The following is a 12868-nucleotide window of genomic DNA, read 5'->3' as shown; positions in this document are numbered from 1 at the left end:
TGCGTTATCTCATATTCATAAATTTTTACTGACGTGAATGAGATGTGTTTTCTGTGGAAAAGAACTTGCCTATTTTCAGAGACAAAAAAATAAAAATAACTGACCAAAAATCCGCTAATTTGTGTGAATGTTGAATTGCGATAGTAAGGGGATCCACTGTCATTGTGTTTTACTCACTGATGCATAAACACAATAAAACAATGTACAAGTCATAGCCAAATCAGCGTCTTTATTTTAGAAACGCATTTTTCTATTGACATTTTTCTCTTTCATAAAAAAGCAATTTACAAGCTTAAGAACCAAAATGAAGCTGCACAGAATGATTATGAGTAAAATATATCATTTGAATAAATATACCTTTATTTCATGCTATAAAATAAAACTCATAAATGGCAAGATACAACATCAGCTCGAGCTAGCTTCATTTACTTCATAGTTGTACAAAACAGTAGAGTTCTGAGGTTCACAGTTGGGTTGTGAGGTTGTGTGGAGAGTGGACAAAACAGGAGTTTGGGCACATGTGCTGTCATGACTTGGGCTACGTTCACACTGCAAGGTATGATTCCCAATTCAGATTTTTTGTTAAAATGTGATCTTTTAAGTGGTCGTTCAAATGACCAAAAAAAATGCGACTTCAACGTGAACGCAAAATGTCTGGTAAGTGACACGCATGCACAAAAGCACACCCTGCGTTTACAGAAGTAAACATTGCCTCAATTTGTGCTCCCCTCTGCGCGTTTGTGACAATTTCACGGATTTTGTGCATCGGTAGTGAACATTTTCTTAACCAAATGATTAAAATTAGGAAGGAAGAGGGCAAGACTTTTGGCTATGGGATTTTGTGGAGCTCTTGTTGCGATGTCTGTTCTGAGGAGCGTGTGGGTGGATGTCCGAGCCAGGAGTGCTGGGACATTGATGTGAGACGCTTCACTGAAACCTTTTTAAAAGAATTTTTGGATGACAAGAATAACTTTTGCCTACATCGCTGAGTACCTTTAACCAGGTCTTGTACGGCAAAACACACCTTTTGATGACATATACTGTAGGTTGGATGTATGTGACCGCACCGTTCAGACTGCAGTAGTTCGGTATAAATCAGATTTATATCTACATAAGAATGAGGCCTGAGTCGCATATGAAAAAAAAAAAATCGGAATTGTACTGTTCACACTGACAAAGAAAATTCAGATGTGAGCAAAAAATTTTAATTGATCTGCAGTGTGAACATAGTTTTTGTGGCTTTTCACTGGACCTCAAGCTTCAGTTCTGGGGAACGTAACGGACTCATGGAGTCCTTGAGGCAGAATGTATGAAAACCACTGACTGAGGACTTGTCTCCCCGCCTGAAAAGAAGTGCATGATTGTGGACATAGGATGCATGTCCAATGAGACCATTGGAAATGAGAACATTATACACCCTGAGTTCTACGTTTTTTGCCTTGTCCCCAAATACATGCGAGTGAGAGACATTACAGTGCGTTTAGGGAGTTGTTGAGCTGATCAAACCCTCTCTCATCCTGAACAACTCCAACTCAAGTCTCTGCGACTGAGGTGCCCGAAGTGTCCACCGAATCTGAACATGACAACACACTGCCCTCTCACAGAATGTGGCTTTACAGCCCAAAAATCCCTTTCATTATTTTGACACAGCTGGAGGTGTAACTCTGTATCGAGCCACTGCGGAGTAGATGACTGAGCCACATGCTCAGTTCTTCTGTTGCAGTTCACTTACTACCACTGGATTTTCATGAGCTTTTAGGTCACCTGGTCATCATTTTATAATTTTTTTTTCATATATAGAGTGTTATTTTTCTAAAGAGGAAGCAAACCTTTCTAAAGTTTCAGCAAATAAAAATAAATCAATTTCAAATTATCCTGGTCCTATTTAAATTCAAAAGCTCCCTGACAATCAGTTTTTTGATGTGACAGGTCAATAATTTCATTATGCTTGATGATCCCAATACACCATGTTTACAAAAGTTTATTGCTTTTTTTTATTATTATTTATACACAGTGGACAGAAACTGGAAAAAAAGCTATGGAAGACTTCAGCTTTTTCCTAAGCCTGTATCAGTGTTCGTAAACTACCTGAAGTGAGTTTAACACGAAGAGGATGAGCTGCAATTTCAAAAAGTAGTCTGACAGCTTTCCCCTGTAAACACTTCCTTTTGATGACGTGTGGCCCATAATGCATCTCCTGCATCAAACTAAGAATTGACAAAAAGTCAACTAGAGTGAGTGTCAAGGTCAGTTGGCTCTGTGTGTGTGTACTATGACTTAAGTAAATATAGCTACATGAAAAGCAATTAAACAATACCCCCTCCATTTACCTATACATACTTATATACTTATTTGATAAGAAAACAAAACCTTACAAGTCAAAAAAAGCACCTTTTAATGGGAAAAGACCCCCGCTTAAGCAACTGAGGCCATTTTAGCTGGATACCTACAGACTTCCCAGATGGATTTGTTATGTACTATAAAAATTGTTAAGTGCACAATCAAAAAAATCTAAATAACTCAAGTTTTAAACTTATGCATTGGCAATTTTATACAATTTTGTGGTTGCGCAACGTGCAATTCAACTACAGTATATGAGGGTATGCTTTTTTGTTTAAATGCACACATACTTTACTAAATATCCAAGCAAATGCTCTCCCCCCAATGGTGGAGCAGGAGAGGGAAGCAGATATGCATGTTTCATGCATCTCCTTCCTTCGTTCATTCAAAGACCAAAAAAGTACGGCACATCAATGGGATTGTCCTCACCGGCTGAAGCAGAGGGATAAACATCTCTGAGTACAGGGCGATAGACTCAATTGATTGTAATCACTTGCTACCTTATAATTGTCTTTCCCATGACAATAAAATCATACCAGAAGCAAAAAACAAAACATATTTCATTTCATAAAAAGGGATCACGGTGGGGGTAGGCCATGAAAAAAAAAAAAAAAAAAAAAAACGGATGAAGATCGATCGTTTCTTGTTGGTGCTACTTTACGATAAATGATGTGGCTATATTTCATTATAATCTATTCAATCAAACCCTTTTAAAAAGAAATGAGGCACATAATTCTAAGTGCCATACTGTAAAATTTAAAGCTTGTGGCAAGGCACTAGGTTTAAATGCCACTTGTCGTGAAGAATTATCTCTTGTTTACGTTGGCGTCACACAATTACACTATTGCACATCATTTGTACTATCAGCTATTTATGGCTTAAATGAAAGCTGCTAATTATGATTTAGTCTTCATCAGAAATTGATCAGATTGGACACAAATGATTGTTTTAACCAGGGAGGGTACATTCCTTGCAAATAGCAATGAACTTGAACTTAATGAACAACCAATTCGTCTTAATAAGCATTCAATTATGAAATACAGTCAAAATGTACTGCTAAAAATCACCTGCTAATCTTTGGTGTGAACTTATGGCACAAAAGAGTTTAATCAGTTTGTACCTTTCGTTTGCAAATCATTTCGGGGCAACTTGCAAGACAATACACACTTGGAATCATCATTGGCAAAATCAAATTAGTCCGCCAACCAATGATTCTGATGAGCTGTCAAACGAACAGCTGACAAACATACTCTACTAACCTTGGCAAACATTCATTTAAAGAGTACTGATGAAGTCGAAAGACTGTGGCTAATAACCAAAACAGTAATACATGCCTACAATAAAAGTAAAAACCAAAAAGATTCTTGCAAATTTCCTCCAGAATTGATTTGCTTTCTCAACTGGCAATGAGTAAAGATTGTGAAGGTTATACATTAAGAGGAATAAGGGCGTCCTGCTCGATGTAACCTGGCAAAACACCATGTTGTCATACAGCAAAATTGCACCATAAGAAAGGCATTCAATCAATTTAATGGAAAATAACAATGTTGATAAAAATAAAGAAGACCACCCATCTGAGCTTAAAAATCTTCAAATCGATATAAAAAGATATCATCAATCAGGCCTTATAAGTGCCTACTTATGAATTAGCATTGAGTGATGAAATCACAATGGTTATAAAACAGTCTCTATATACTAGCTACTTCCCAATCCCCATTACAGATAAAACCCAACAAAGTCTTATGCATGATTTGTAGCCAAAAGTAATGTGTGGTTGCAGAGTCTCATCATGTTGCAGTAACTGCTGTGAGGCTAGTACTCTGACACTGCAGGTATCACTGGGACAACACCAATCCCACCCACTAACTCTGCAAAGTGCATCAATACTTTGGATCACCTGCTTTCACCACCTTTAACAATATTGATTGCTTTAGCAACACGCGAGTCAAACACAGAGTGGTATTGACTACTGCAATCAACCTTGGTCAATCAGACATTTACATTTATATTTGACTCTCACCAATGCAGAGAACAAAGATGGCAGGTAGGACAGCATGAAATAGGAGAAAGGACAACAGTCCTTTCAAATTAACGGAAGAAAAACCATGTTAAAATGGCTGAGATTCCTTTGTTGCTTTTTGCATATTATTGACATTAGTACATTGATGTACAGAACCAGAGTTATTTGACTGCATTGAATGAATAATGAGTTATAGCCAATCGTACCCAACTCGGGTCAAAACAAGTTACACATTCTGATGTAAATCTTGACATCCAAAAGTGAAGGAATTTAATCAAGAGATCCTTTTCACAGTTAACAGTATCTAAAACCATGATTTCTAACGGAGTGCCACCTGTATTTGTGATGAGGTAAAAACCCTGTGTTTTGTGGGGAAAACACAGCAAACAAATATCTTTGTATACACGGCCATCTAGTCTTTGTTTTTTACTATTTCCAAAAACATAGCACCTTCTAATCCTCATTTTGCCAAGTCTAATCCATACAATCAACAAGGAATATTTCCCCTGTGTATCAAGGCTTTTTGTTGACAAAATATTCTTTACATTGTTTGGCAAAAAGATACTGTACATAAATGGATTTCTAACAGTGAACTTGTCTGTGCCCGGTAGGTTCTTGGCTATGAGGTAGAACCCAGAAAGTTCCATTGATGTGAGAATACTGTCTGTGATGAGTAAGTAGTTGTGTTATGAGGTATTGAACTGATATGTCACACAAAGCTTTGGAAAAAAAAAAAAAAAAAAAAAAAAAAGATCATTCCTAGTGAGTGAGTGACCTCCTGTGGCCGTATGTGCAAAAACAGGTCAGGTAAAAAGGTGATATGACAAGCATCTTACCAGAGTTTTCACATTTTCAATTATTGCAACATGCCTATATAACTCTGTAAATATGTTTTAAAAACATGGAAAGATATAAAGAGAAATCATCTAAGGGGGTCTTGATTATTGGGACCTCCGCAAAAATAGTAAGATGTAGCTCCCGATGTAACTCCCTTTGCTTGAAAGAAATCAAATTCTACAATTCTCAAGCCTTGTCTCTGCATTTCACACTTAGCTTTCCACACCAGAACCCCTTTATGCAAGACAAGTTTATAGTAGAGGAAGCGGATAAAAAAAAAAAAAAAAAAAAGGTTTGAAATAGACATTTCTTAAAGCTTCTTTAACCTGAAGCAGGACCTAATAATCACATCTGGATGCTTGAGCTTCTTCTGGACTGCATTTGGAACTCTCCTCTATATCATTGGCTGGTGCCTCTTCTGCATATTGTGCCTCATAGGCTATCCCCTCAGCGGTATCCTCTTGGTCTTTCTGACCTGAGCCTCCCTCCGTCCTCTCTGGAGAGTCCATATGGTTGTTGCCCTCAGTTGCTCCCATGTGCTTCTTCCTCAGGTGCTGGTTAAGGGTGCCCTGAAATGGGAAGCATTTTCCACAGATCTGGCAGTGGAAGGGCTTGTTGTCTGTGTGGCCACGGATGTGGTACTCCAGTTGGTCTTTCCTTGTATACTTCTTGCCACAGAATTTACAAACAAATGGGGTGATTCCCATGTGCAGGCGCATGTGACGGTCAAGGCTCCCTTTTTGATTAAAGGTTTTACCACAGTAGACACAAATGAGTCTTTCGTTGTATGGGTACCACTGACTCCTCAGACTACGCTCTCGCACATCGTTCTCCAATATGGTGGGTCCCACAGCAGACTCGGTGTCATCTGAACCTTGTTTGATGTGACTCAGTACCGCTGCTGGGATGGCCAGAGGGCGCTTTGCCCTGGCTCTACCACCCCTGAACCCGCTGAGAATGGAACGGGATGGACTGGAGTTGCTGAGGTTGACAAAGCACGGGGAAGACAGCCCTGAGTAGGAGTAGGCAGCAGACTGGATAACTGGACCATAAGAACCTACACTAACAGCCAAAACTTGCTCTCCATCTACCAGCTCCGTGTGGTAACCATCATCACCAGCTGAGGAACTATCAGAGTAGGTAGGCCTCTCGGTTTTCTCGACCTTCACATGCACATCTGTTACTTGCCCATCTTTTCCAATGAGTTCCACTTGCTCCATTTCTCCTTCCATTGGAGTATCATGCTCTGACACACTGTCAGTGCTGCCGCGATCTGACTGTCCTTCTTCTTGCTGCTGTCGCCCACGGCCCAGGCCTTTTCCTGCAAGATCCAAGCGTGCTTCGTGTCCTGCATGACTCTGACGGGAGTAGTAAGGGGGGGAGATCTGGGTAGGGTTGACAAAGAGATTGCTGTCATTGACCCCGTTGCGACTGGTCTGCGAGTCATCCTTCTCTGGGCTGCAGGCATTAACTGGGAGGCTGATTTTGGAGTGGATGCTCTCAAGAATTTGGGTACACTTGTCAATAATAACTTGCATCTGCAAAAAGCTAGCAGCAGTAAGGAAACTGATAATGTCCTTCAGCTGCAGGGACATGTGACCTGTGTAGCAGAATGCAAGAAGCTGCTCAAACACCTCAGGGCTTTTGATGACTGAGATGGAGAGGCCACTCATGGTGCTGAGAGCCGAGTGGTCACGGAAATAGGGTGAGCTAGCTGCCAGCACAGCCTTGTGGGCGCGAAATGGCTGACCCTGAATGTGAACAATGATGTCACATAACTTGCCCTGCAGTCGCAACTCATTGAGCTGAGTCAAAACAGTGTTGCTGAACTCCGGCACATCAAACTCGATGTAGCTGCCGTCGTCCATTTCTTGGATGTGTTTTTCCAGTTTGTCAACCACCTGAGGGAAAAGACAAAAAAAATAGCCAAAAAATTAGAATACAGTAGACACGCAGGACCGTGTGAGACAGCTCAGTGATCATTTAAAATCTGAACTTTTCCTTGTTTTTCTTTATTCTTTTGCGGTGTTATCGTAGAATGGTACCTTGAATGATTATTAATGACCATAAAACTGGGATTTCTTGAGGCAACAGCCTGTTTTTGAGACTTTCGCCAGCATACTCCACCAAACACCCCCCAATATTGGACTCTCTGCATCAATAAGAATTTTAAAATATTATGTAAATATACATATGATGTATGTGCGTTTACAATAACTGTTTAATGATGGTGACAGTTTGACAAATTATTAACAGATATTTTATTTATATCTATAGTCATCCATTCTTTTTCCATACCGCTTGTCCTCATTAGGGCCGTAGGTGGGTGGTTATGCGTCTATGAAGCAAGCCAATTGGCCCCGTCTCTGTAGGAAAATACTTCTAAACTCAACCTCTCTTCTATTCACATCTACATTGACGCCAGGGACAAGATTGTAGACCTGCACAGCATGACGCTCGGTGAGAAACAGACCACTGTTGGTGCAATAATTCGGAAATGGAAGAAATAGAAAACAGACAGTTGCCCTCATTTTGGAGCTCCATGTAAGCGTTCACCATGTAGGGCAGTGCTTCTCACATAGTGGGGGGGCATCCGTGGGGAGAGGCGCGGTGAACTGTCGCAGGGTGGCGTGAGAGGCAGGGAGGACTTTCAATATTAGAGCAGACCTGCCAAAATGTATGAATTTGCCATACTCAGCATGTAATTTGACTCTTTAAGAATACACTTCACTGCTTGCATTTCGCTGGTTTCAGTTTCGAGTTCAGTCTGTACAGTACAGAAAAATAAATAGATATCAGTGTCTTATAGGGATGCCCCGATCCACATTTTTTTGGCTTCATTTGAACCGGCATTGTGGGCACAAGTGGGCATTGTAAAATGGTCCTTACATTAAAGCAGTAAAACACAACACAGTGAAAATATACTCATCCTACTTGATTTGCGCACACACACACACACACACACACACACACACTAGCTAAACTAAGCGAATCCCGCTAGCAATGAAAAACGCAGTAAACTCCCCCGAAATTGTATTTAACATCAAAGTGCTCTACATGTCACAACTACTACTAACGTTACAGTGAGCAGCAGAATTACATAAAAAAGGCAGCTCTGCTAGCTCGTAGTAACTTCCAACATGTCTGTGAATGTCTGAGAGCGCGTAAAAAAACTCAATTCACTTGTTTTATTGGAGAGAAGCACGCCAAGGTGGGGTCCGGTTAGCATACCGTAAATTAGTTCGCCAGTCTGCCCCGAAAGGCTCAGCAGGCTATGTATTAGCAATGGGGAGAATGCATGTAATGTGGATAAGAGTGTGGGCTGGGCAATATGACCTCATATCAATATCATGATAAATTGGGCAGTTTTACCTTGATAATGATAAATGCAAGATAAATGTCCATCCATTATATATCTTTGCCATCTGAAAATAATTGCCGGAAATGCTAATTAACTGTTTTTCATTGATTTATTGACCAACTGGCACACATTACTTTCATGCACGTAATGGTACGCACCTATTCCGCCTATAAAGCCTTCTGAAAAAACCTCCAAAAAGCGCAGACAGCACCCCATTTAGATAATGTGCTTTGGGTGGTTACAACAGATTTCATACTCACTTAGCATTTCTTGTTCTTTTGCTCAACATCATCTTTGTGGAACCCAAAATCTCCCTGGGAATGCGGTCCACAAATATGAATGTATCGTACATACCCTGGCATGCTATATCCTGTACACACATGTACTAAGCTACAGCCATATAACATGACTGACATCACGTCTCATGCAATAACATTACTAATGGCCACTTATCACACTGCACAAGAAGAACGGCGTTGATATCAACCCAACCTACCACAACCATGTCAGGTAATATTTTCCAATAATAGTAATAATAATAATGATAATAATACCATTTATAAATATAATACTCTCGTTTTTTTTTGTTTTTTTTTAAACAATTCTATTCAATTCCAGACATTCCATTGTCATGTTATTTGCCTATATGTGTGTGCCATGTTGGCTTTAGAAACTGGATAGATAACCATCATCAAAATTATCATTTACACAATGAAAAGAGAATTTCACATGTTCTTGTAGCCATGTGACCATCTATTCGTGACACCAAATAAAGCATGGAATCCTTAAAAACTGCTACCAACAGCAAACTAATCATGGCTTCCTACAGAGAGGCTTTTATAATGTTTTTATTTTCTTGCTCTTTATTTATGAATTCAATTTCTTGAAGGCAATTTTCCCCAATTGGCCAAGATGCACGTTTGTAAATATATTATTAGAGACGTTAAAAATCCATATATTTAAAGTCAAGTATTTGTGTTATTAGTTTTTAGTACCATTCAGAGCGGCGTTACGATGCATACAAACAGGGGGAAAAAAAAGTGTTTTTAGCGCATGAGTGGGAAAGCAGTATGGTATGTCACAGAGAGCAGTCATTTTTCCCGCAGAGTTACAGTGTCCAACTGATAACATAGCTAGTTATCTACGTCGGCGAGTGCAGCTTGTACGGCTGAGATGTCAAAATTTTCGGTTTATTGCCCAGGCCTAGTTTGCGTGAATGTCACATAAAAACAACCTCTACAGGTCATGACTACTACAATAATGTGTGATAATGTGTATAGCAGAGTAAACACAAGCGACAGCTTTGCTAGCTCATAGTACCTCCTGATATGTCTGTGAATCACTTGAAACAATGCTGTTGGTCAATGTGGAAACAGTCCATGATTGTAGAAGCCTGTGTGTGTGATTGCGAGAGAGTAAGACATTTTATTCAGTCTTGTTTTGTTGCAGGGAAGTACGCTAAGATGAAGGCTGGAGAGCTGGAGAAAACCCACACATGCACAGGGAGAACATACAATACAAATTCCATACAGGGATGTCCTAACAGAGATTCAAACTCGAAGTTCCATACTCCAGGGTTTCCGCTACATGTAATGGATTGTGGAGCATCGCCATGAGAAGATAAAAGCCGCCACACCTTAAAAATGCCTTTTTTTTAAAAAAAAAAAACTTGAGTAAGTAAATGTATGAATAAATACAGTATATATCATATGGATATATACTGAATATAGCGTATTATTTACGCCCATATTGACCACAATTATTTTGAAAACAATTTAAATGTTTCAATGCGCTTTATTTTCATAAACATGCACCGGAATCGCCCCTGTTGGCACTTGCACATGTGTGACCAGATAAAAGTACGCAACCCGTCTTGTGTTGACGTTCAATTAGTTCTTTTATTTATTGTGAGAATGAAGAATAATCCGTAAAATGTGGAGTCAACTGACGTCAGCTTGTCACAGGCTACAATCTACTGTATGCAGCGTGTGCGATGGCTCACGTTTCAATCTCATTTGACTTTCTGGAATATTTGTTTACACATTTTGCCTGTCTCTCACTGCCTCTCTGGAGGCAGCTAGATAGCTTGTTTTTGTCCCATGGGCGAGGTACAAGTGGCTATCACGTTCATGGGATACATGCTTACCTTACTTACTTTTTTTAACTTACTTTTTTAAAGTGTCATTTAACATTATAATACTAAAACACTAGTTGTGTGTCTACGTTGGTCAACATAAACACGTAGTGTGTCCAGCTTTAAGATAGTGATGCTATCACAGGGGTCTCCAACAAGTTGCTCGTTTGCTAGATAGTATCTTGCCAGCTGATGTTGAGTAGTTCACCAAAGAATATTTGCTTCATCTCTTAAGTGTTCTATTCAAACATGACGCCTGTATTTAATAACACATGAGCACACTGAATGGAGATGTGCTTTGTAAATAAAGTGCAATTTAAATGTTGGCGGTCATAAAACACAAATAGCTCACCTCTCTTCGTTTTGTCAAAGTAGCTTTAATAGTGCTGTAAGCTGGATACACCTGTGCTCTCATAACCATAGACTTTGAATTTATACTGTTCATACAGAACAGATTTCTACTTACAGTATAACAAAAATATTTAAATTGTTATTTTATTTTGTTAATTGTGTTATTTTGAACAAAAAAAATATATTATTGAATTCAATTCCCATGTTTCGTATTACTCTAAAAAAGACATCAAATTAAATTTAGCTTTGTGTCAAATAATAGAAAATGTTGTACTTTTGTATTAGTCACATAGTACTATTAGACTAAATAGGTCAGATAACAAAAGGAGGCTTGACATTTTAGACTCTCACGTGAAGTGCTTTTAGCAACTTTGCCATGAAATTAACAGTTTTGCAATCTTCCCGGTTCATGTTCTGATGGATGTTGAAAAAAGTATATAATAAATAATAATAATCAATGCCATAAAAAATGTTATTTGTCATAAAAAAAAATTGCAGAAGCAGCACAACACAGCAGCGTTAGTACGCTCTCCCATGCAGCCCACCACCACAGCTTTAAAAAAAAAATCCTAGAAGAAGCCATGGACTGTGAGGCTGACATGCCAACCACTGTTCGGCTTTCTATGGCTATTTCTTCCTTGGTAGAATTTATTACAAGCTGTCAATGTATGTATTATGAAAAATAACTCGTACATCCAGTATAAAGCATGATAACTCAAACAAATACAGTATAATGCACAGTAGAACTTGCCAGGCAACATTGTTTAGGCAGGCAAGAAACAAATGCAGTAAAAGCTTCGAGGCATGCACATATAGAGAGATAAAGTTCAGGCTATCATGTTTTGAAGTGCATGTGGAAAAAAAAAATCATTCTGAGTTTTACATAAGGCATACTCTGCCCTTGCATCTACAGCTGAGGAAAAAAAACACTATAAGAAAGGTCGACCACAAACCAAATTCCAATTTGCCACTGGAATGGTTTGCCAACAACAAAATGTATCCCTACCTACTGCGTTCACAAGCTAAACAAGAGTACAAAGAAGATAAACCTCTGGAAATGCTGAACAATAATGGTCGATAGATTCGCGTACCAACAATGCAAAAGAAAACACAGCCCTTCGCAAACTAATGTTGTTAATAACAGTTAAAAAAAAAAAAAAAAAAAAAAAAAAAAAAAAAAAAAGCCAAGCCTGCTTGTGGTCAGTGATTTTCAAGACTAGTCCAGTAGTTAACGCAATCCATTCCATATATAATGGTTACATAATGTTTGTCAAATTCCAAACAATTTAAAGAGAAGAACAGTTTTCACACAGACACATAAAAAACTTGGATCCACACCAAAAATTACAGGATTCTACTCTCGTCTTTCGGAATAGTCATGGCATAGAGTCATAAAGTCAGAACACACACACTCGCGCACGCACACACACAAGCACATAAACGAACACACAATCATGTATACTTTACCTTCTCCTTTCACTTGCATTATGCAGAGCTAAAAAGTAATCACAGGAGCTAGCCCATGGATGAAAGAGGTCTGAGATTAATTCTGATGTGTACAGGAAATATATTTTAAATACTGCTGATAAAATGTACTAGAAGTTCCCTTGAAATGTAACAAATAGAAAGAAAAACACAAAACACTGATAATCAAACCACTTAAGTCGGACAAATGATTCAACATTATTTGTTACTTATAGTATGTCTTTGCTATTATTAAAGCGGACCTATTATACAAATTTTCGGGCCTTTGTATTGCGTTCTGGACTCCTATAGAGCAGCTACACACAATAACCCGCACAGAAAGCTTTCTAGATCTTCCAGA

At 38.9% G+C, this 12868-nt stretch overlaps 1 protein-coding gene across 2 annotated transcripts in view; it reads right to left on the bottom strand.

Annotated features, from left to right (window-relative positions):
* Positions 1-209: 209 nt before the first annotated feature.
* zbtb34 (zinc finger and BTB domain containing 34) overlaps positions 210-12868 on the bottom strand; it is a 32431-nt gene continuing 19772 nt past the window's right edge. For both annotated transcript variants that reach the window (XM_054774000.1, XM_054774001.1), the window contains one exon: positions 210-7098. In XM_054774000.1, coding sequence (XP_054629975.1) covers positions 5536-7098 — 1563 coding nt within the window. In that variant the 3' untranslated portion in view covers positions 210-5535. The remainder of the gene's footprint in view (positions 7099-12868) is intronic.

This window comes from Dunckerocampus dactyliophorus, chromosome 4, assembly GCF_027744805.1.
Source record: "Dunckerocampus dactyliophorus isolate RoL2022-P2 chromosome 4, RoL_Ddac_1.1, whole genome shotgun sequence".
Lineage (NCBI taxonomy): Eukaryota > Metazoa > Chordata > Actinopteri > Syngnathiformes > Syngnathidae > Dunckerocampus > Dunckerocampus dactyliophorus.
The sequence above is the reverse complement of the archived record's forward strand: the minus strand, read 5'-3'. Positions and strand labels throughout refer to the sequence as shown.